General features: G+C 39.0%; 1 protein-coding gene across 1 annotated transcript in view; it reads left to right on the top strand.

The window, feature by feature from the left end:
* Positions 1 to 13714: 13714 nt before the first annotated feature.
* Positions 13715 to 25340, top strand: part of ZNF236 (zinc finger protein 236) — a 74072-nt gene continuing 62446 nt past the window's right edge. Inside the window, exons 1-2 of the mRNA XM_053985453.1 lie at positions 13715 to 13931; positions 24439 to 24581. Coding sequence (XP_053841428.1) covers positions 13871 to 13931; positions 24439 to 24581 — 204 coding nt within the window. The 5' untranslated portion in view covers positions 13715 to 13870. The remainder of the gene's footprint in view (positions 13932 to 24438; positions 24582 to 25340) is intronic.

Genomic DNA, 25340 nt, shown 5'->3' with positions numbered 1-25340 from the left:
ATAACAGCTTGCTTACTTCATATGGACTCTCAGTTATTTAATTTTAAAAAATCAGTCATCTACATCCTTTGAAAAAAGAACTTTAAAATCAACACTTTCACTCACTGAAGTACCCTAGAGAGTCATTCATATTTCGCCAAGCTACAAGCCCCAGAAAAATCAGACAATACACACTGACTTAAGTGGAAAAGTATTACAATTCTGTATCCAATGTCTTTGAAGATTCTACTTTCTTTTACCTCTGACAAATCACCAGGAGTAAAAAAAAGACAGCTAGGGAACTCAAATACTGACAAAGTATGTAGGATGATGAGGACAGAGGTGTTGCAATGGGATGTATAAAACAGAAGTAGAATAAACAAGTTTGGTAGGACATGAAATGCCAGTGAAAAGAACAAATATTAGCAAGAAAAAAGAGAAGGGAACAAGAGGAAAAATTATAGGAAGCAACAAGCATTTTAACAATGAAGCATTAAATCACAACTTTAGTATCTTGACACTCCTCTGATCTTTAAAACCTGCTGTAATTTTCCATTTCCTTTTACTTACGTGTCTACAAAAAAGATAACACATTTTTGTTGCTTCTTTGGTACTAAAATAATGATGAAGTTCAGTGCCAATGACCTAGGTAGCCCAGGAGATATCTCATATGGAAGATGAGCCTGTAGTTGTTCTAACCTTCCCCACAGAAAGTCAGCATCAGGGTTCTGTGAAGGTGACTGCATACCTGGAAGCTGAGTCCAGACATATGCTATTACAAAATCATTTGTTCTTCTGATAGAAGTGATTTTACTCCATTTGTGTAACATAGGAAATATTCTCCATAAAATAAATGTTGTTTGAAATTACTGGCATCCCTAAGATTGCAAGTGCTGACTGCTCATCTGCTAAGACCTACATATGAAATTTTTGTTTGTTTTTTATTTGGGATGATTTTACATCTTCTTCTCTTTATCACCTCTGAAGAGAATTTGGAATCAGAAAACTCTGGGGTTTGACTCTGAGTTTTCCCCAAGTTTTCTAAATTCAGTAAACCTATCAGCCTTTGCTGTTACAGTGTGTATAAAATAAATATGAGTGACCTACGAGCAATATACAGAGCTTTCCACCTGTACATGGGCAACTACATTTCAGCCCAGGTCAGCAGATGCTGAATGTAGCAAAGACTACAATTTACAAGGGCAATCCTCGATGTCCTTCTTTCATGTCACACAGCTCAGCATTTACACCTTCCTTCTCCTGTACTGGTGACTCACATGACCCCAACACATCATGGTCATCTGCCACCTAACTAACACTTCATTACCTAGAACACCTGCAGTGATTATAACCACAGCTCACCATAATTTAGCCACTACTGGTCTATATTAGACTAGCATTCATGAGCTGGCTGGAAATTACCTGGTTGTCTCAGCCCTATGGGGTTTTAAGATAGAAAATAGATAATTAGGTTAATTTTTATTATTTAAATAATGAAGAATATTAAAAAAAAAATTGTTATGATGCTGAACTGACTGATGCATTTTTGAGCTGGTATATTCTTCAAATACTGATAAAGGTTATAGAGAAAAAATAATTCAAATAGTTGTCCTTAAATTGGAGAGTTTGGGGTTTGTTTAGTTTAGAGTCCCAGAAGGTTATCTGAAAGCTTCATGTGGAGCTGGACTCTGAAATACATTAAAAGATATATGCTTATCATTTGCATTTCAACAAAGCATTTAAATGAGTTAAAACATACAATACCTGAAAAATTGTGAATGAGTATCAAACTAACTGTATTTGATTAAAAAATAAATTCTTCAGTATTTAGTGTTGAGTTGTGGTCATACACCTTGCAAAGCCTCTGTGCACAGAACGGCTGAGCAGCATTCACCATGTCTTTGGATGCCCTCAATGTGCTATCAAGAAGTATTTTTCTTACTACTTTAGTATCTCTATTTCCCTGTTTTTATGGTTTTTGCCCTCTGACTTTTCCTTCAACTGTCTTTTTTTAAAAATTGTGATTATAATTATTTGTTGCCCCTAATAATTTAGTTTCTTCCTGGTTCCTTTTTCCAGTTTTCCCCTTGTCACTAAGAATATCTCCTTTCAATAGCTGTAGCTTAAGTAATGTCTAATATGGAAGTTAATAGATATCTCTGACCATCCTTTTTGAATTTGACTAAATGTTCTTTGGTTCCTTGTACTTTTTTGAGGTGGTAGGTAGGGACAAGACCAGAACTGCACAACATATTACAGATAGGGCAAAACCACAGATTTACATAGTGGCAGACCACCAGTCTCTTTCTGTTCTTCCTTCTTCTCCTAATGGCTCCTGGTATTTGATTTACTCTGTTGAACACTACTGAACACTGATGTTTCTGTGTGACTATCGATCATAACTCTCAACTCTCATTCCAGGCAGCTCATGGAAGTGAAATCAGTATTTTTTCTCTTTATGTACATCACTGAACATTTATCTACACTGAATTTCAGTTGCCATTTTATTGCTCAGTCACCAAGTTTTACTACCCTGAATAAATTAGTATCATCAAACTTGATTACCTCAGTGCTAACACACTTTTTAAAGTAATATATAACCATGCTGAACAGCAAAGGCTTTAGCATAGATCATACAGAACCTCATCTGTCACTACCTTCTACTGTGAAAATTGACCATTTACTCCTGTCTTCTAAGCATTTAACCATACAAGGGTTTTCCCTCTCATGATATGGTGCAAAGTTTCCCTAAAAGCCTCTAGTAAGACATTTCTCTTTTTTTTTTGGAAAAAGCAAGTAAGCCACATCAACCACATCATAGTTATCCATGTAACATGTTGATAAGACTTCAGAAAGGCAAAAAACCCCATCATTTTATCAAGATATTAAGTAACTCTGCTCTTGATAGCTATTCTGCACGGTAGAGATATCATGCTTTAAAAAATGCTTAAGAATTTTTTACTTCCCTAGGTCTCTTCTTAAAAATTTTTCAAAAGTTGCCTTCAGATTTTCAGTTGTCCTTGGGTCCCAAGGCATCTTTAAGAAAGTTACCATTGTCATGTTTTAGGAGTCATTCAATTCTTTCAGGTTTGAATTCCTCCTGAACTCTATCATGAACACCACCTTGTCCTGGCAACATGCTGTTCATTGTGTGCTCTGTTTTTTTCGTGTGTGGTCATCTGTAGCCAGCCACTTCTTTTCCATGTGGGTCCTCTGAGGAGTCTCTCATAATGACAATTTTAGATCAGAATCTGCCCTGTTTCCTGTGCAGCGACTGCTGATGAAAATAATTAATGTAACTCCTCTGCAATGGCCTGACCTGAGTGCTCTCTTCATACCGTGATTACTACCCTTGCCCTTCAAATTTTGGCTTAATTCCTGCTTTTGATATATTGGAAGAAATATTTGTTGCTACTTGTGAATTCCTCTGCCAGATGCTCCTCAAAATTCTTCTTGTCTTCTTGTGATTTTACATGCTTCTTGCCAGAATATACAATTCTTTCTATTCTTTTAATATAGACATCGGTTTTTTGCAGAGCATCTCCTTGCTTTTGTTATGCTTGTCACTTCCCCCCTAGTATGTGGGTTTTCTTTTGCCATTTCCCACACTTACCTTTGTAAAGAGGGTGTGTTGGCCCAATGCTTCCAGTGTGGTGATGACCAAAAAAACTCAAGCGAAGAGGATTCCATTCTCTTAGCTGACCTTGTTAACTTAACAAACTTCTTTAAGTTGTTCTTTAACTTAACTGTGCTTCTTTCCCACAGTTCCCCTTTTTGAGGAGCCCAACTGCGGTTACTCCTAGAACACCTAAGCCATGCATGCTGCAGGAGCCGCTGCAGAGCAATCCCTGAGCTGTGAGGCAGCCCCTGGAAGCTGCTCTGACCCAGTTCAGGGTTGCTCAGGGTCTGTAGGCTGCAGACCCTCCTGAGCTCTGCCCAACCACCTGCCCCAGACCCATCTACTGAGTGATCTCCGTGGTACAGTCTCATGGTGTTCGACCTGTCGCTGCAGGCAAATAAGGCAGCCCATTATTATTCTCCTGCCTGATTTGGCTGCTTCTTTGGTGGTTTTAGGATACCATCTTTGCTGGGCAGTTACCAACCAAATGATGCACTTGATTTAGGCTTTGAATTTCCTTATGAATTGTGGATTCATAAGGTTGTTATGAACAACCTTATGAAGGTTGTTCTTCATTATATTCTAACTTTTCTTCATTATATTCTAACTTTTAAGATGTAACACCATATCACCACCATGAAGGCCTACTTAATTTTCACCTTCATCAACAATTTTTTTGTTTTGGTGTTATAATTTGTAGACTAACTTTCTTCTGTCAAGCTTCTGGTGAGTGTACTATGCCACTTCTTCCACTTAGGGCTGGACTTGCTTCCCTCATTGTTTATCTTAGTTTTTAAGCAGTTGTTTCTGCCACATTTTCTTCTCTAATTGACAGCCTATTTGATTTTTCTCTGCTTTGACTGATGTATCTGAAATCCCATAGCATTACCAGTACCACAATTTCCACTTCAGACCACATGTTCTTCTGAACATACTGGCTTTCTCAACACTTTGTTTACAAGCTCATGATACTCCTCATTTAAGTGCCAGAAGCCCAGTTCCCTAATGACCCCTCTCGTATTTCTTCCTTGTACAAAGCAATGTTTCTAAATCCTAGTAAATCTGGCAACCAGATTTTTGCAGCTTTGGTATCTGGCTGAGGGGATAGTATTTGTGTTTGGCACCCGTATATTGTGCTTGCCAAAAACTTAAAATACAAATCCTCAAAAATGGGGTCAGTTCCATAATCTCTTTCAAGTATAGTGTACCCTCTTGGACCATCATGCCCACACAGCCCAGGGTGACAAGCTGCAGAGAGAAGAAAAATCAGTGTGAGAATGGTAGGGAGGGAATTTCTAAGTGAGAACAGCCACCAAATATTTCACAATGTACAGTTAAATCCCCAGAAGGGCTCTGTCTAAGCAACGCTTCTTCACATGAATTAACACTGTGAAAACATAAAACAATTAATTATATTGTATTGTTTGCTATTGCACAAGTTTTCAAAATTACAAGACTATGAACATGAGCATTCAGATACATTGATCTAGAAAAGTTCAGGAATAAGTTTAAGACAGAAACATTTCTCTCAGATTTTTCTAATAAATGTTTATAAGAAAAATTTATTATTAGAATAATATTTCTGTTGTTCAAGGAAGTATAAATGCTTACTTTCTTACTCTCACCTTCCCTGCAAGCACATTCTTAATTTGTTTTGTATTTTCTCACTGTGAGCTCATTTATATTAATATCTCTGTGTGTGATACAGAGTGAGAGGCTCCCATCAAAAAGCAGGAAAAATACAGGCTTGTGAAATTATAAAAATTCCTTATTCATTTGTCTAAAGAATGGATTAGCACTGGTTGCAGCAGGTAAGATCTTTGCCTTTCAAGAATGAAGCTGGGAAACTTAGTTTTTTCTTCCTCAGGATCAAAGTATTTAGCCTACATTGCTACTTCAGGGTAAGTCCTATGCATAGTCTAACTCTGAAACCTGTAAGTTGGTTCCACTGAAAATTTTGGGAGAAAAACATCTCCTATGCACTTGAGTTGTTCAAGCTTCTGTGGTCTATGCAGCATCCAGATACCAGGGCTCTGTAGTGTGTCCAAAGATAGAAAAATACAACAGATTTAAGGAAATACAAGTAGTGTCCAAGTACAAAGATTTTTTTCCTATTAAAAAAATCCTTCACATGAAAAGACCAATGGTTCAAACATAGTCTTCATAGTGAAAAGAATATGCAATTTGTAATTTCTATGAATGGAAAGCCTTATTTCTGAAACTGCTTTGCAGGAGAGGTCTTTATCTGTAGAGGGCAGAATGATGTTCTGAGACTCTACTTGTTACTTGTAAAGGTGATTAAATATTCCATGGCATATGAAGACAAGACCAGGGCAGTACATGCTTTTAGAGGATTTCTAGGATTTTATGTTATCTCAAGAATTAATGAAAGAGTTTTTTTAAAAACAGAAAAGCAACTGTGGTCAAGAATCTGGGGAAGACCAATACTGAATCATATAAGAAAGCTGGATTGTCAGATTAAAATTTTCATCATTTAGAAATTGGAATGAAGCTGCAGGGGATTGAACAAAAATGTGCAAAAACTTCATGTTAACATTATGAGAAGATATAAACAAACACGATATGGACAGCAACTCTCCAACAGAGCAGTCTCAGGGACAATTGGGCATTTAACAGAGGAAAAGAACAAAAAGACAGCTAAAACCCTGCCCAAGAACCCACCCCCATTACCAAAACCATGAAAAAGCAATACAGAGCAGAAAAGACAAGCAAATTACAAGATCACATAAAATTACTCATGATGTACTATGAAGAAAAAAATTAGGTGATGGATAGACCTTCTGTTTGGGATCATACACTTGGCAGCATAAGAAATTATTGTGCCAACCCTTGTAGTCAAGGGAAAGGGAAATAGAAGAGGGCAGAGGAGAGGAAGAAGGGGAAGGGAACAAAACGGCAACATAAAACAGAAAACATAAACCTAGCCTATCATAAGACATCAAGACAAGGCAGCCTACAAACAGGAAATTAAATGCCAAGTTCAGAGTAAGGCATCAGTGAACCTACTAGGTTATGAAAACTCCTACATTATTACTTGTGAATAGAAAACAAAATTGAAACTGTAACAAGATAGATTAAAATTATAAAATGCATGACCATAAAACCACAAGGACCATGCAATAAACCCCCCAAAAAAGACACATAAAAAAAATATACAGAGAAGGCTTACAGGCTGAGATTTCAAGTAGTGCAGACAACATGGAACTGGTGTCACTGAAAGAAATAATGAAACTTATTAAAGTTTTCTGACAAATGATTTAAAATAAATTCAAAAATTTTAAAAAATCAACACCCCATACTATCTAGAGCACGTGATACACTGATATCTCTGTGGCAAAGCTGCTGAAAGATCAGCAGGTTATATGTGAAGGACTGGACCATCTTCCAGGCTTGTTACACCCACAACAGAAAATAAAGCTCAGCTGGTGGAGAACCTGCATCACAGGATATACATTACATAAACAGAAGAAAAACAGGAGAATCAAATGCAATAGGAAAGAGACAGCTCTGGTCACAGAACCTCAGACTGATTAGTAAAAACTGCACCCTTAGGAAAGCTGCACAAAAAAATGGTGATATCTGTGCTCGGTTTTAAACACAGAAGGAGACTTTAAATCCCAGTGTAGGAGCCAACCTAGGTAACATGGCTGTGTAGAAATTCATAGTCAGTTAGAATCCTGACACTGACAACAAATGTAGTGTCTATTCTTTAGATGATCAGTGTGAGTTAGTGCCCAGCTGGCAGAAGGTGAAAGTCACACAGATGTGAAATATCTAAATTCAGTAGCATATGTTAAAAGAAGCTGCTAGACTCAGTGCTATTCTTATTTGATTAGTCATCCTGCTCTCAAAATAGATTTCACCTTTAGTACTGCTCTACTACTACAATACACTACAGTACAACCCTGCCTTACTGTACTGACTTTCCTCTTAAAATACTGAACTGTACATGTAGCTTCATGGCTGCCAATGAGATTTTTATGGATATTATTCAAGAGGCATTTACATTTTTCAATCTTCATTAAATGTGTGGAGGTTTGTAATGAGTGTAAACACTAGATTTTCACATGGAATTAGTTTTTCATCAAAATACTATTTTCGACTGGAATAGCACCTTTAGAAGCAAGATAGTTGACTGTGCTGGAAACCCAAGTCCTTTAGTCACACAAAAGGAAATCAAGAAAGTGTAGAAGGCACCATTGCTTTGTAAATGAGCAAACCAACCCAACAAAGCAGGAAAAATTTTCCTTTCCTTGGAAATTAATATGTTAATGTTGGAAGACTACCTCTTTAGTAAAATCCTTCATAAACAATGCATACTGCAGTTCTCACACTGTATAGTTTTAACAATTTCATCAATAGGCCTGGTGAACATACACCGGGCCTATTCTAGCTTCTTCTAGTATATCAATATGACAGAAGATTGTTGCTTTTATTGACATTTCCACATTACTGCAGGTTCTAGTCCAGGTTATGCACTATAACCATAAAGTTCCTATTCCCAGGACAGCTTATTTCATTTTGGCAACAGCACTAAAGCAGTCTTAAGTTTATTTACTGTTTTGTGCCAACAGTTGGCAAATACAGCGTTCAGGCCAGGCTGGATGGAGCTGGGAGCAAACCTGGTTTAATGGAAAGTTCCCTACCCATGGCAGAGGGGTTGGAACTCAATGACCTTTAAGTCCCTTCCAACCCAAAGCATTCTTTGAAATTTGATGATATAGCTCTCGAAACACCTTTCTTTGGAGGCTTGGCTCAACTGTGTATCTAGGATATTGAGACTGTCTCTCTTTCTCTCACTTCTGGCTGAACACAGAACCACAGAACTGCTTTGGTGTATCAGCATTTTCATCATGCTGGGAAAACTGCAATGCTTTTTTCTTAAAATGCCATTGCCTGAAGCCAAACCAAGACACAAAAATGCATTCACTAGAAGTATGTTTGTTTCTACTTCACAAGCATTCAGACATGCAAAATCCAAAGCATAAGAGTTCAAAAGGTGTTTTACTTACCTAAATACTTTCCATGATTTTAAGCAAATTGTAGAGGGATTTTCCAATCTGGAATACTACACATCTACAGCCTCAGCTCAGGGAAAGTACAGTGCTGCTTTCCCCAGCTTGGAAAACATGGAGATTAAAAGAGATGTCACATGACCCTTAAAATGAAAAATAAAAATTAAAAAAGAAAATTGAGCACATTCTAGTAATTTGTTTGAAACATATAGAAAAATAATAAATTTGAAGTATTATTGGAATGGACTCCTCCTGAATTAAAATTCAACCTAACATCAAAATTTTCAACCACTGGTTTCACTGATGAGTGCAGCAAATTATTTCATGTGCCTTCTTAAATAAGAAAAAAAACAAACTCAAGGTTGATACATAAGCTGACAAACAGAAGCAGACTGTTCAAATCAACAGCAGTGAGACAGCTGGCATGGAAATTTTAGTTCAAAGATTTCAAGTATGGGAAAGCCATACGCAACTGAAAAAATATCTTACAATAGTAAAACAGTATCTGAAAACTGCAAATAGTACCCTACTTAGTAATTAGCTTTACTGAAATGGTTCACTGAATTTCATTAGTTTGCCTTAAAATCCAGCAGCACATCTAGTACTACTGGTTGGTAGTAAAACCTAGAACTCTGTTCTGTGGCCTTGTGTTAACCTTAACTCTCTGTTGCTAAAGTTCATCTGTAGGTATGAAATAAGCATAAGGTTAATTGTTGTATACTTTAAGGGATGACACTATAGCTGCTTTTCTGCCTAGAAATTAGCGATACCTAATAAACTTAATCATAGAAAGAGTTAAAGGCTAACCATCTCACACTCTGTATTACATTACAGATTCCATCTGGGAAACAGACCCATGTTTTCTTTGGATGGACAGCAGAGCATAAGTAATGGTCTGCTAGGCTCTCACCTGAGAAGGCACTGGTTATAATGCTAGGCACACCCCAAAACCGAGAGTGTCCTGTGTAGCACTTCTGGAGTAATGCCAGAGACTGTAGAGATATACTGTAATTGGTGATTTTATTATTTACAAAATACAAAAATTTTGAAATATTTTGAAATATCGGCACTTCTGCAAATGCAGACAATACAATCACTGACAAGTAGCACAGAAGTTATAGCAATGCATGCAGTACATTTCTTCCAGGAGCTGTGAAATGCAGGGGAAAAATATCACGTCAATTGTGGGAGGGGTTCCCGCTCTCCCTTGGGAGGCAGCAACAGTCTAGAAAAGGTTGCCAATCAACTGCTGCTCTCCGCCCCAGAAGAGCTGTCCATCAATGCTTGGTCCTCTCCCCAGTTCCAGAAAGTTCAGTTATTCTGTTATCCCCATTGGCCCCTATTAGAATACCGCTCCTCCTCGGTACCCTGATCGGTTCTCTGTATGTCACCCCACTCTGTCTCCTCCCCTTTACCCGTTGCCCATTGGTTGCTTTGTACCCTGACCACCCCTACTCCTCTGCCCTTATATACCCAGTCCCGCCTTCCCTCGAGGCTCCAGGAGCCTGATCCCTCCTAGAGCACTTATGTCCCTTGTCTCCTCCTCCTGTTCCTGCGCCTCTCCTATAATAAAGCCTCTAGGAATACAGCTTCTCCGGAATCCTCTCATCCGTCCGATGGAGTTATCCGGGTCCCGCCACCTCCTCCCCGCGGACCAGTCAGCCGAGGGTTTTCCCCTGGATTGGCTGGGCACCCGGGTGAAGCCCGGAGGATTTATAATTTAATACAGTCAATCACACAGACAAAGAAGGAAAATTACACAGAGATTAGACAGCTTGAAAATGTCTGTAAAGTTAGGCATACGTTACATGAATTTCCTTACTAATAAAAATGTTCATATCGTCTTCAACTCATATTCCATACACTCTTCATAAACTACTTGTCTCCCAGTACCACCAGCTTCTTAAGGCTCTGAAGAAAAAAATTATGTCTATTCTGCTTTTATGCTTTTATGCAGAGCTAGTTTTATACAGAATGAGAGTGATGCAGAAGTGTTAGAAGACTGATAGGCAATGACAAACATACCACATAAATTTGGAACAGATAATGAACAGACTTTTGCAGTACAAAATTAAACACAATTGTATGTACTACTGCTGAACACTGAAAGACATGCAGGGAACAATAACGTTGAAAAGCTAAAATAGAAATGAAAGTTGGCGTTTGCATTAAACAGTTTTCATTACTATCTGTACAGACAGAAGTTGCCTGCACATACAATCTCACATTCCTGTAAAGTGTGCATCAGCTCAAAACTGAAAATAAACTCAAAATTGAAGGTTCTTAATCCTAAAGCAGATGACCTCAACAAAAAATACAGACATGCTTGATAATGAAGTTAGAATAAAATCAGGAGAAATATGTAAGATAATGAGGTTGTGCAAAGTTTTTCAATCCAGTTAGATTTCTTTGGTTTTGATTCCTGTCCCTGGGTTCTCTCTAAAATCACGCAAAAAGCTGTCACTTTGTTTCATGTACTTGCAGGTTGCAGTTCACTGCTAAAACGACCGGCGATCTTAGTATTTTAGCAGAGAACTATCCGACAGCCACCACTGCTGTTCTTCGCTCTTTTCCTGCCTGCAGCTGGGCTGCAGCTAGTAGTGAGCTCACACAAGCCCCAGGCAATGGTCACATCAGCTTCAGTCCTCCTTTCCATTTTTATACAGCCAATGCTGCACTTCTGCAGAGAAAATTAAAAACAGTACACTTCTTATTGGCAGACCAAATGTGAAATTATCTAAATATTGCTTACCCAACCTTAGCCTCCAGGAAGAAACTAAACTTTGCATTCCGAAAACCTGAATTCATTCATTGATATGATTAAATTGGGTTGCTTAAGGCAAGTTTTTAGATGTGATTTAAATAGACATCAGAAAGGCTTTAACTTAAGAAAAAAACCCCAACATCCATTTGAAATGGAACAAGATAGATGAATTAACGAAGTGATAATTAACATTCAATGATGAGAAAACTATTAAGTACTGCTTTGCTACTACAGTTTACAGATATCAGTACACAACCCACCCTGTTTTTTGATCAGTGATCTGAAGTACCTGACTAATACTACTTGCAGACACTACAGAAAGTGACATTAAAGTAATAAATGTAACAAATGAAGACAGGATCATCCAGCCTGATTAATGCATCATATTAAACGTGTTTTAATACAGGCTATTGAAACACTGTCCAGTTTGTAATAAAGAAACTGGACATATGCTGGCATATGGGATGGGTGGAAGAAAAAGGGACATCCTGGAAGGCGATGAAAAGAACTTGAGCATTTTAACAGTTTAGCAAATAAGCAGCAGCAAGCCAGTTCAGTGGCAATGGACTTTGGATCCATTTTTGGCTGTAAGACTTGAGTTGTCAAAAAAATTTTAAAAAGGTAGTTTGATCACTGCAGGCAGTATTCTCATACCAGTTCCCTTTGTACAGAAATATACTCCTTTTAGAAAGGTATTTAAAAATCAAAAGTTGCAGGAACTCCCATAACTCACAAGCTTTAGAGTCTTAAATAGGTTGAACTAAAGAGATAATGGAAGAAGAATCAAATCATTAATCAAAAGGAAGTATTTTGTATTAAGTTTTATTTAGCAAGAAAGAAGTGTAATAAACACCTAATTTTAGAAGCTCAACATTTGTGTATTAAACGATGACATATAGCAGTGTCTTTGGAAGCAATGAAATCTATGAAGCGCTGAACATGCTGTCAAGAAAAGCATGCACAACTTTATTGGTATCTTTCCAGAGAGCGCAGTTCTACTGCACACAAGTTACAGGGGACAGAATCAAACACTATGGCCTATGATACCAAAAAATTGCTATTAAATGACCCAGTTATCTTTTATGAGAACTCACATCAAGATCTGGAGAGGGAGTTCTGACAAGGCTCACTCACAAGGAGTGATAGGACAAGAAGGAATAACTTTAAATTGAAGGAGGGTACATTAGATACTAGAAAGTAATTATTTATTGTGAGGGTAGTGAGACACTGGCACAAGCTGCCCAGAGGAGCTGTAGATGCTCCATTCCTGGAAGTGTTCAAGGCCAGGTTGGCTGGGGCTTGAACAACCTGGTCTAGTCAAAGGTGTCACCACTCATGGGCAGGGGCATTGGAATGAGATGATCTTTAGGGTCCCTTCCAACCCAAACCACCCTGTGATTCTAAGATCTCCTTAGGCAGCAGTTTGGTTCAGGTAGCAAAGCTTGGCCAAGGCACAGACAGGCCAAACAATTCCAACAAGTTCAGTAGCAAACTCCACCTGCCCTGGCAGCTGTGTGGACTGGAGGCTGCAACCTTTCTGGGCACCAGGTGAGTCCCATGTGCTCGTGTTTTGCACCCCTCAGCCTAAAACCAGAATTGATGGAGGGTGTACGAGGGGAAGGCAGGCAACAATCACCTGCAGAGAACGGAATCACAGAACAACCACGGCTGGAAGGACCCATAAGGACCATTAGAGTCCAACTCCCAGCCCTGCAGATGGCAGCCCCAAGATCACACCGCGTGCCTGTGAGCATGACCCAAGCATTCCTTGAACTCTGCCAGGCTTGGTGCTGCGACCACCTCTCTGGGGAGCCTGTTCCACTGCCCGAACACCGTCTGGGTGAAGAACCGTTTCCTAGTACCTAATAGCCAACCTAAATTTGCCCTGACACAACTTCAGGCCATTAACCACGCAGCTTTGGCCGAGTCCTGCGAACTTGAAGGCTTTCACCCTCACAAAATCACAAGAGTTGGAACGGATCTCTAGTCCAACCCCTCTGCCAAGGCGGGGTCAGCTACTGCAGGAGACACAGGTACGCGTCCACAGGCAGGCAGATCCCCCGTGCCGAACCCCGACCGGCTCCGCTCCCGTTCCCGTTCCCGTTCCCAGGCCTGCTCCACAGGGGCGCCCTGCGGGCCCCGCCCGCTGCCGCACCCGGATGTACCGACCTCCCCTCAGCCCGGCACAGGCCGGCGCATGCGCACCGGGGGCCGCCGCCGCCCCTCACCCGCCGTGCGCCCCCCGCCCGCCCGCCCGGCCCTGCCGTGAGTTCGCCGCTGCCCCGCTCGCCCCCTGCCCGCCTCCCCCGGGAGCGCCGGCGCCCGCCCCCCGCAGCCCGTGTGTAGAGCCGGGCCCGCCCGCTCGTCCCCGCCCCTCCGTCCCCCCTCCGCCCGTTGCCAAGAGTGTGTGTGTGTGGTGTGTCCGTGTGTGCGTGCGCCGGGGGGGGCGGGAGGGACGGGTTGGGGGCGGCCATGCCGAGGGGGCGGCCCCCCGAGCCCGGCGGGGAGAGTGGCGAGGCCGGCGCCGAGGCAGGTAACGAGAGCGGCCGGGCTGGCGCGATCCGCGCCCGGGGGTGGGAGGCGAGAAGCCTCCGCGGGCTCCGCATATAGTCCCCGGATATGGGGGAGGAAGGCCGGGTCTATTGTGCGAGGGTACAGGCGAGAGGGCGGAGGGGAGGAGAGGAGAGCGGAGGGAGCCGGGCCCGGCCCTGCGGAATGATACCGAGCGGGCAGCGGCGGAGCGGGCCGGGGCGGCCTCGCCACCTCCCCGCAGCCTCCCGCCGGGGCAGCGGCGGCCGTGGCTGTGATGGCCGGCGGAGGAGGGTTCCTCGGGCCTGGCCCTCCTCCTCCTCCTGCCGCGGTGCGGGACCCGGAGCCAGAGGAAGAGCTCGGGCCAGCTTGCGGCGGGCAGGACGGGAAGGCTCCGGCTCCTGCTGCTGCTCCTCTCCTCTCCTCTCCTTCTTCTCCCGGCCACATTAACGAGACCTTCGAATAAAGCATGATAAACAAATAGAAAATGATGTTTAGCTCGTCCATCTCTCCGATTTGCAAGGACGACGTTATTTTTAGGTTTCTTGTTGTTTTCCTTTAAAAACACATTTGCAGTCGTTTTCTTTGTGAATATATGTGTAAAAAAAAAACTAAACCAAGCTGGTTTTCTCTCCCAACACGTATTGGTCTCACGCCTAAGTTTTAACATTTCTGATTGTATTTTATTGCCGTTGATGTCTGGGAAGCACTTTGAGGGCAGGATTGGTTTGAAAGACTGGGGAGTTTTTTTTTGTTTTTGTTTTTTTTCTTTTTTTTTTTGACAGCAGTTGCTAGCTGGTGAGTTTTATGGCTCTTTTATGTAGTTCGTTCCTGCTGATGTTACTGTGGTTTTGTGAGCAATATCGAAATAAGGTCCACAAACAAAAAATGCTGTGATTCAGGTAGGCCTGAAACCCTCCTAAGTGACTTCTCTTTCAGCGCAAGCATGTAGCAGTAGGCGTTTAATTGAAATATGTATTTTTTAACAGACAGAATGGAAAGAGATTTCATAAAGCATTTTAATACCATGCGTATTTCAGTAATGAAAAGTCAGACAATTAATATTTTCAGTATATATTCAGAATATTTTGTTTTCTTAATGTTTTCAGATGAGTTCTGGCTCTGCAATAGGAATGTGTAGGTGAGCCTCATGTGGAATATTTTTTGTAGAATTGAAATGTGCTGACAGGCAAAGAAAAAGCTGTACTGTTACGTGAGGGTTGGGAAGTTCGACAAGATTTTTTCTACAGTATGGAAAGCCAGATGGGCCACAGGTTCCTATCAGAAGTGGTGGGGTTTTTTTTGTTTGGTTTAGTTTTTTTTCCCCTTTTTTGTTGATTCTGCTGTGGCTATTGATCTCGGCCTTTGATCACTAAGTAATAAGGATATAAAGAAAGTCAGAAAGAACTTTTGGTGTTATTAGCTTTGGAGGTTGAGGTGGTTTTGTTTGTTTGTTTAATTATTTAAACTAAAAATCTACTCAAAGAGTAGTACTACTCTAGTAGTTTTTGAAAGGGTATGCATGTGTCATACATGTGTGAACTCCTGTAGTAATGGCATGATGTACAAATTAGAAAAGGATGAGAACTGAGACAAGCTGTCCAGGCAACTACAGCCTAGTAGCTGTATTCATTTTGCTTGTGTTGGACCTTGATCTTGGACTATTTCTATGGTAAGATGTGCATATGGCTGACAAGACTTAATGTGAGTTTCATCACATTGTCTATTTTTCACACTTTCATTTCTTTTAAAATAAGTTTGCCAAATATTTAGTTATATTTTTTCATAGAGGTGGTTTGAATGCAGTTGAGAATTACAGGGTCTAGGGCTATCACAGGGATTGAGAGAAAATTGCAAGGATTGCCCTAAATAGGCAAGTCTTGTGGATTCTGGTGGGTTTGGTCCTTGAGATTTCAGCTGTTTGGGAAAGCAACAAAGTCAATGTTGTCAAACAGCACATTTTTTTCTGCACTTCTCTGTGACAAAAAAGGTCATGAATGAGGAAGCTCTGGCTGGACAGGACAAGTTGAATCTTGAAAATTTATGTTCTCAGGACATTTGGCTGTTTGTCCTGTCCAGATACAGGCTTTGAAAACTGGTTGTGCATTTCATGGGTTTCACTTTTACTAGAAGAAATTTTATTTAGAAAATAGGTGTTTACAAAAATAAGTTGGGCATCTTTTACTTAGGAGATTGCATGGGTGTAGATTTTTTTGAAGTGTGGTCCTTGGAATTCCTACAGCCATGCTATGCTGATGTCTTTCATGGAAGTGTTGCTCTCTGTAGTTGTACAGTCTGTATGTTTATGGTAAATCTGCTTTGGGAGAAAATAAAGGTGAATCAATAATGTTTTATGTAGCTTCTTTAGATTACTTTAACCACCATGCATGTTAAAGACTAGAACAAGTGCTTTGTTCTAGGAAAATTAAATATGTTGGATAAGAAAAAATGAACTCTAGGCATCAGTAGTCAAAATAATATCTTGACCTCAGTAGCTGATATTTTAAAAGATACTTTTCCTTTTTTGGTATTGTATTGTTTTCCCAAAGCCATCTTGCAGGTTTTTTTTGGTTTTTTTTTAACTTAATTGAACTGCTCAAATTAATCTCTCTGGTTAAAACTGAAACATGCTAGGTTCTGTTTGAGCATAAGGAAACACTTCTTTACTGTGAGGGTGACTGAGCACAGGCAGTGGTTGTGCAAGGGAGTTGTGGAGTCTCCTTCCATAGAGAGGCCCTTTCTGTTTTTACCTGTTATGTTTGTCACTGACTAGCGGCAACATGAAATGAGCAGTTTTAACTTTTGCTATCTGATAATTTTTAAATAGCAGGAAAGGAATGCTTTGAACAGCAAAATGAAATATTTCAGGGTGTACTGAAGCAGTTTTTAAGCCTGGAGTGTATGTCCTTTGTTAAACTCAAGGGCTAGTTTGAAACAAGTTTGAACTGAGTTCCTTTATGAGTGAAACTTGAGTATTTCATGTCTTCAGAGGGCCTGAATTGTAACAGGACTCACACATGAAGAGTGATAAATACTAAATAGACAAAGCTAGGAAACAGAGGTGACATAACTTTAAGTCTGCCTCTGCAGAGCTGGCTGTATTTTATTTACTGCTGTCCGTCCTCTAGCAGCATTTAGAGTGAGAGTACATAGAATTAGGGGAAAATCAATTTAGAGGCTTTACATTCCAATTTTTTAATATTGAAGAAGAATGAAACTTGAATGCACCAGTTAAATCTTATAAAATTTTTATTATGTGGATTATTTTAGTAGTTGTGCATTAGAGTTTTGTGTGGTGACCTCTGACTGACAAGAGAAGAATAGGTGAGTGATGTCATGTAGGCAGGAATGAAGAGGTTATGGTACAGCTTGTGTGGTGTGAACTAAATCTCTTAAATACAATAGGTATAGGTAATTCCTTTTGAAAACATGCAGGAGGAGCAACTGCTCAAGCTTTTGCCTTAGAAAGCGTTCATATTTAGTCTTTAATGGTGATACTCTGATATCTCACTGTTCTGCAGTAAAAAAAAAAAAAATCCACATTTATGTACGAAGGGGTGTGTTGGGTAATAAAGATGATAAACTTGGATTACAGTGGTGTGCTTTAATTCCACACTAGTTCCTCACTATACTTGAAGTAATGTCCATGTCTTTTCCCAAGCAATCTATGCAGCTGAATAACTTGTGTTCTGTCTGTGTGATAGCTTCAGTTCTTCTGTCCCTTGTCCATAGCTTCTGCCAGTTGCGGAAATTTTATTTCCGATTGCATCTGTGCTCATACCTTCATACCTCATTTATTCCCATGCATTAAGTGCTTCCAAATATAATTAAAATTTCTATTTGAGATCTCTTATGTCCTTCTTTCGAGTTTTATTGCTGCAGTTGGATTATGTTCATTCTCCGGAAGAGGGAAGACCATGTAGTAAATCATTTAGTTCATTCAGAAGTTTCTGTTAGCAGTGTAGTGGAGGGCACCGGTAAACGTCATGGTTGCACACATGAGAAATCCAAATCATGTGAAAACAAGCAGCTGAAAAATGGTAGGTTGGTATGTTCATATCAAAAAACCAATCAAGTGTATATCAAAAAACACTCCTGTTTTGGAGTATTTAGCAATAAATATGGCAATATTTACCTAAATATCAAACAAAGCTATCAAAATTGAAGGAAATGCCAATTTTCAGTTGTCTGTGTAGGTTAGGATGATGTGGATGGTGTATTTATGTGGTGGGTTGGCCTTGGCCAGCAATTAAGCACCCTTTAACCACTCGCTCACTTTCTCCTGCAGTAGGGTGAGAGAAAGAATGGGAATAGCAAGAGCAAGAAAAAGCTTGTAGATTAAGATGAAGGCAGTTGAGGAAATAAAGGGGGAAAGTTAAAAAAAAAAAAAAAAGATTACAAAACCCCCCAAAACCAAATTAAAAAAAAAAAAAAAAACACAAAACCAAACAAACCCGAACCAGCCAAATTGCCAACCAAAAAAAAGCCCAACTAAGTGATGCAAAGGTACATGTCTGCACAGAGGTGCAGTCTGGTGCTCAGACTCTGAGTCAAGAACACTACCTTGGAAGAACTACCCCCAGTTTTATATTGCTGAGCATGATGGTTTATGGCTTGGAATATCCCTTTGTGTTAGCTCCAGCCTTCCTCCCATCCTCAGCCTACCCACTGCGGGGGCAAAGTGAGAAACAGAGAAGGCCTTCATACTGTGCAGCACTGTTCAGCAATAGCATAAGCAGTGATGTTAGCAGCATTGTTGTAGTCACAAATTTGAAACACAGCACCATATGGGCTTTTAGGAAGGAAGTTAACTCTATCCCAGCCAGATGCAGTGCAACCTACTTAGCATCTAACTGGCTGTGACAGAGCTGTGCATTCTGTGTCTTCAGACAGTTAATTCAGGCTTCTCTGCAGCAGAAGTGCAGCAGTGTGGCTGTGCTCTGTCAGGACTCTGCTCCTGAAAGGAGTGCATCTACTTTGTGCTGGCACATGCCAAGTGACTGGCCCCTGGATGTCCATCCCAGCAGTGTGTTCCAGATTAAGCGTTGACCAAAGCATAATAAAAGTACCTTGTCTTATATGAGCAAATCTTGATTGATTTCTGGATTTTTTTGAGAGTTGAGTCCTTCTCCTGCTCTTCCCATTAGGAGTCAGAAGGAATACCTGCTGTTTTTGTTTAGGGTGCTAAGACAGATTTAAACTAACCTGTTGCTTTTATGATTGCAGAACTAAGGAAAATATTTTAATGATTCATTATCATTTGTGTTCTATGAGTTCAAGTGTAGTATGAGGAAATGTCAGTATTGCCATCCCTGTTTTGTTCTCCTGTCCTACCACTTTCTTTCTACTCATAAATTAGTAAATAGGTTTTGATAGGGTCAGACCCTTTTGTCCCTAGGCTTGCTAGCTGCCATTTAACATAAGTGACAAGTTTTCACCCATGAATTTTACAAGCTTGAGTGTTTATTTGCAATGTCCTTTCAGTCAGATTCGAGGAGGTTATTAGAGATCTAATAAGGCTGTGCTGCATTCACAGCTGAATGAGTCCATCTGCGCCTTGCAGAGAGGGCTGTGGGCTGCCATGAGGCACAGTGCTGCTTACATAAGGAGGGAATGGCTGGGAGTGCTCTAATTCTGTCTTCCTCCTTCCACATTGAGTTGTCATCTGTGGCTTCTAGCAGAGAGCACCTGCTTGCTGACTCAACTCCCGAGGTCAAGTGTTGGTGAAGGCTGTATCACAGCTGAGTTCAGCCAAAGTGATTATTGCTGCTCTGTGAGGGACAATAAATTCAGGAAAGACATTACAGGTTGTAACATTAGGAGTATTCAAGTAAGACCATCTTTAAACTGAAAGTTTGTTATCATTGATAGGTATTTTGCAAATCTCATTCTTCTATTTTTGGCACTTTGGACAAACCGTAAGAATATAGACAAAAATATGTTTGACAGTGCATGTTGACAAAGATGTGTTTGATGGTGCATAATGAGCTAAGTGCTCCCTGTTTAGGTTAATTGTATTGATATTTGACTGTCTCTCCCAAGCTGTGAAGGAATAAGGGTGATTTATGTTGCAGCTAGACTAACATGCAAATTGAGAAAGAAAACAGAAAATGACAGTAGCTTCTGCACTGTTTCTATGCAGCTAATACTAATAAATGCAAATGTTTGGAACTTTCCTTCTGTTCAGCAAGGTTTATAGTTTTTTGTAGTGTGCAGACCTGAAAGAATCACTTCTTTTTCAGGAGGTTTGTTACTCAGATAGTCATTTTCTGTTTTCTCTTTGTGTTTGTTTATGGATATTAGTAAGAAGTTGCTCTCTAATAAAAGCATGCCAGTTTTTCTTGTGATGGTGTTGATGTTATGTACTACATCAGTTAGTGTCTTCCTGAACTAAAATCTCAGACTTTTAATTCAGTGTTTTTGGCTTGAATGGCATTTTGAATTGCATTAATTCATTTAAAAAGCAGACTTGTGTTTTCATCTGCTAGAGTATACCTGACAATAAGTAGATGGCTCAATTTGTGTTTCTAATACTTATATTTTTCTGAGAGCATAAGCATCATATTGGCTATTAATGAGATTCTTGCTAATATGATAAGTGATAAATGTGTCCATCAAATGTTGTGTCATTATGTCGGTATTTTGATTTTTTTCACTTGGGTACCCAGGGAATGTTTACAATTTTTGCATCTTTTTTTTAATTGACAAATTTCTCAGTGCATTTAAAATTACAGGATTCATGCCCCGCTGCCAGCTTCTTGAACTTGCTTTTGTCTGCATGTTTTTTTGATATTCAAAAGTGTTGGTCTTTAAGATAGGTTCAATATTTTGCACCATTTGGCTTGTTTGATGATCCAAGCTGATGCACTAAAAGCATTTTCTCCCTCTGATATAGGAAAGATTATTTTATTGCTGATTTATCTGAAATACAGTAGTGTAGGTTATTACTTTGACTTGTTATGAAAGAGGTATCAGTATAAATAAAGTTTTCATTGGGATACTGACACAACAAATTGTGTCAAACACTTATTTCATTTTTGAAACAGTTTTTTTTTATAACATTGAAGTGAAAGCAGACCTGCGTTGTACTTCATGAGGCTGTGACACCTGCCTGAAAAGTCAAAATATGGCTCACTTGCTTGTTACTTCTTTAATTGACAATGTCTTTCCTTTTTTTACTGTCCTTCTAATTCTAAAAACAGTGTAACACTTTAGGCCTTGCTGTTACCCAGTTGTTTGATTTCAGGAGGGATATTTTTCTTAATACTCTCCTTGTTAATGGAAGAGTAAGCTATAAAGTCACTTCCTATGTCTTTAATAAAAAGGAATTGTAGAGCTCTCTGAAATATCCAGTATTTAGTAGGTGATAGAGGACCAGACTGTGTTAGTGACAATACAAAGGATAAAAGACATTATAGTCTCATCTCTCCCATAGGCTCCTTCAGACATAGTGGTAATGAATAAGTGAGTTTGTGTTTTAATTTAAACCTGTATTAGATAGCAGTCCTGCCCTTGAGTAAAAGTGAAGCAATTGAACTTTCAGAATTCTTTAATGTCCAAACTGGACTGTTTTTGTGGACATACTGACTGTAACTACCTAGAACAGACTTCAGTCTAATCTCCCAATAGCTGAGTCTTTGAAAACCTCTGGAGTCTAACCTAGTTGATCTGCTCTTCCTTGTCCATAAGGATTTCTGCACTGAGTGTCTTCTGCCAAGAGAAGTTGGATTTTACAGTCCACTTGGTGATTCTAGAGTCCAGTCCTGATTCCCCAATGTCTTTCCTTTGCATTTTAGCAATATGAAAGACAAAAAACTGAAGTACTAAAAATCCCTGTAAGACTTGGCTTTGGAAAGAGTTACAAAAATTTTCTTTGAAAGATTCATGCTTAAAATGTTAAAAATGTAAGCAGTCTATTTTCTATATGGGTGCCTTCTGTTTCTTCTTCCATGGGATCTGAGTGCCTTTGGGAGGGTGGAACAGCTTGGAGGGAGCTCAGGGTTTATGGTCATCCATGAACTAATCTTGAAAACTTCATGATACTTTGGCATGGGATGTGATTTATTCAACTCATTTTTTGAAGTTCAGGCTATTTTTCTGTTCTTTTCCATGAAATATTTTAGGGTTATGCATTTGTTGCCTCTTGCTGTTTATTTTAGTGGTGGTCATTCCTGTCTTTTTACAGTACTTTCAGGTACTTCATCAGGTGGTCTGATTTCATAGAATTATAGTAATCAAATTCTGCTGAAATATTACAAGGTACTTAATTCTTCGTTCGATAGCTAAACTCCTTTTTAAATTGCAGAAGAAAATTCACAGCCTGTAGTTTAATCAGTATTGGTCAATACAGATATGATACACATTTTAATAAAAATGATACATAGATATATTATTGACCCAAGACCGATGCCGCTTGGCTGTACTATTTTGAAACTAGTGAGCATGTTGGGTTTTTGTTTCAAAGTGTAGAGAACTTAGCACCTTTGATGTCACTGCTACATTTTTGCTACTTCAATTGCTTCCACATTGTTTTTGCATATTGCTCAGTGCCTTTGATATCAAGAGTGAATGTTTAAAGATAGTAATCTCTTTGGCTCAAGGAGGAGGTTTGATGGCCTTCGGAAAGTCTTGGATTGGATAATTTTTCAGTTGTCAATTTAAAGTGAGAGGTCAGGCCTACATGGGGTTGAACAATTACTCCTCTTTCCAGGGGAAAGGAAAGCCTTGTGCATTATGCTTTCATATAGCCCAAGTACAGGAGTAGATTTTTCTTTCACTTCTCTTGTGATGCCATTATTTACAGAAACTGATTTTGTGTCCTTTTTTTCTACTCAGGCATATTTATCACAAGATTGCTTAAAGGATTGTGTCTTGTAATTAAAGACAATGTTTTCATCTTCTGAAGAAATGTGGCCATTTCAAGGTTGTTATTGATAGTGTCTGCATACTATGAATTTATTAAAGGATGCAGTAAGTTTACACATAATAAGGATTAGTGATATTTGCATCATTCTGCTACAGAGAAATATTTGATAACTAAACTTAACAAAGCAAAATTTAATTGGGTCACTTAGTTCAGGAATGGGAAGTGCAAGTCCCTAGGGCATTGTTTTTTGTTGTGATTTCTTGCTTTTGTTGTGATTTCATATTGAAATGTTTCCTACAGTTTCTTCAACTACAAGCTTTTAAAGTTTGTTTATGAGAATTTTAGCATGTAAAAAAAATGCTTAGCACATAAGGTACTGATATTTTCTTTCCTCTTGTAAATGGTGTGGTGAATGAGAGAAGACTTTGAAGTGGTACAATAGAGTGGGAATACTATATGGACTATATAATCTTCAATTTCCTCTGAGGAAATGTAAACAGGGTGCTGTAAACTTCTACTTGTGTTGTTGTTACTTCCTATGCCTAGTTCTTACATACATGGACAAAAGTACTGACTTAAAGAGAAATATCAGAAACACTGCATATTTAGATAACAAAATCAATGTTCCCTTCTTATTGTCTTCTTTTGATTCAGTTTTAGTTGTGGCAGTTTGAAACTGAATTCTATAGATTTTTTTGTCTTTCATGACCCTAACCTGCAGCACAAGCTGACCCCTCCTGCCAGTTGCTTTTCTTAAAGTTTTTCTTAAATACAGATAGCTTCCTTAGTAATACAGTATCTTCTCAAATGTAAAATGTGTTTAACTTCCTCAGATTAATATTTTCCTTATATCATAAAGTATTTACAGGATTGACTTCACTCATTTGAGCAGGAGGATGTAGAAGCTTGCAACTTGGTGTATCAAAAGTTACATGACTGTAGGAGTTCAAAAGAAAACTGTATGGGCTTAGACTGGGTCTATTTAAAGAAAAATGCATCTCTTTCCATTGACTGAATATGTACGCACTTAAATTTGCAGTTTATTGCATCTCTCTTGACTGTTTGAAACATTGGTGTTGGTTTTACAACTCTAAAGGTTTTAAAATAGGTTTTAATAAAGTTTTTATAATGCTAGAAGGAGAAGAAAGAAAATATGGCTAAATTTTTCTTAGGGAAAGAGAAAGAGAAGGGAGGGAGGGCAGAAAACCTGTGTAGTCAGAATTGCTGACTATGTAATTTTAAAAAAAATTTTTAGAAACATGTGATGTAATATTATTAAAAGTAACCCCTGGCAGTATCTTACTCATACCTAGTGTTTTTTGCAGTGTTTCATTTTGTTTGAAACTTGATGGGTGTTTATGAAGTACAGAAAGATTTTTTTTCGAATTACTGGAAAAAGGTGATTATTTATATCTGTAGTGACTGGCAGTTTGAGGTATGGATATATTTGATTGATTCAGTGTCAATGGAAGCAATAATATTTATGCCTGAGATCTTCAAGATCCCTTGAAGTTACGCTGTTGGATAAGTCAAAAATCTTAGAGGAATTGGAATAGTTGTTGCTTCAAATTATTCTGTTTTTTACAATAAATTATAAGTAGATAAAATGTGACTTCATACAAATGTTTTGTTGCTTGTCTTGTAGATGATGTTCTGACACCGAATACAGAGAACGGTAATTTTCCCTACCAAGTACCCAACTTCCATAAGTGCGAGATTTGTTTGCTGTCTTTTCCAAGAGAGACCCAGTTCCAGCGCCATATGAGGGATCATGAGCAAAATGACAAGGTATGAATTGTGCTAGATATAACCAGCGTACATTGATATTTTCATATACTGTCAAGTGAAGCTAACACAAGACATCTTTTCCATTTCTTTTCAGTCCCACCACTAATAATTATTACTTGGGGACCTCAGAGTTTTGTGACATATCACTTTCATGTTTTTTCTTGTTTCCTTTGAGATAGGATCTTCCTTTGATGCCCTTTAATTGGATTGGTGTTTCCAGATCAGTAATTTTTAATTTTAGCCATTTTCTTTGATTTATAAAATACCCAGGTGGATGACAAAATATATGAGGTTTTTTTCAATAGAGTTTACAAAGTGATTCTACACATTAGCAATAAAAAGAAAATAATGCTTATATTTATTAACAGGGCCCTGCAGATGAACTAATCTAATATTAGTCAGTGGATTAATGTCATCACTTTAGCTGCTTACAAATCAAATTTGGGAAAAAATGAGAATAATACCAATATGTGATTAAGACTGGACTGGCTTTTTAAATGAAGCTTTTGCCACGAGTTGCATCTGTAATATGAAGCATTTAATTTATTTCCCTTGCTTTCTAGTTCACAAAGCTAAAACTACTTACATATGATAGGAAAACAATTTTATTACTTTTTGAGGTAGACCTAAATACAGATTAATTTTCACAAAACGTAGCACTTGGAGATAATTCACATGTACAAAGAACAACTTACACAAGTTTCAAAAGCTGACAAAGTTAAACCCATATTGTTGCACACTTATGTAAGAGCCTTTGTA

The sequence above is a fragment of the Vidua macroura genome, chromosome 1, assembly GCF_024509145.1.
Source record: "Vidua macroura isolate BioBank_ID:100142 chromosome 1, ASM2450914v1, whole genome shotgun sequence".
Taxonomy (NCBI): domain Eukaryota; kingdom Metazoa; phylum Chordata; class Aves; order Passeriformes; family Viduidae; genus Vidua; species Vidua macroura.
This window is presented reverse-complemented; position numbering and strand designations above follow the sequence as displayed.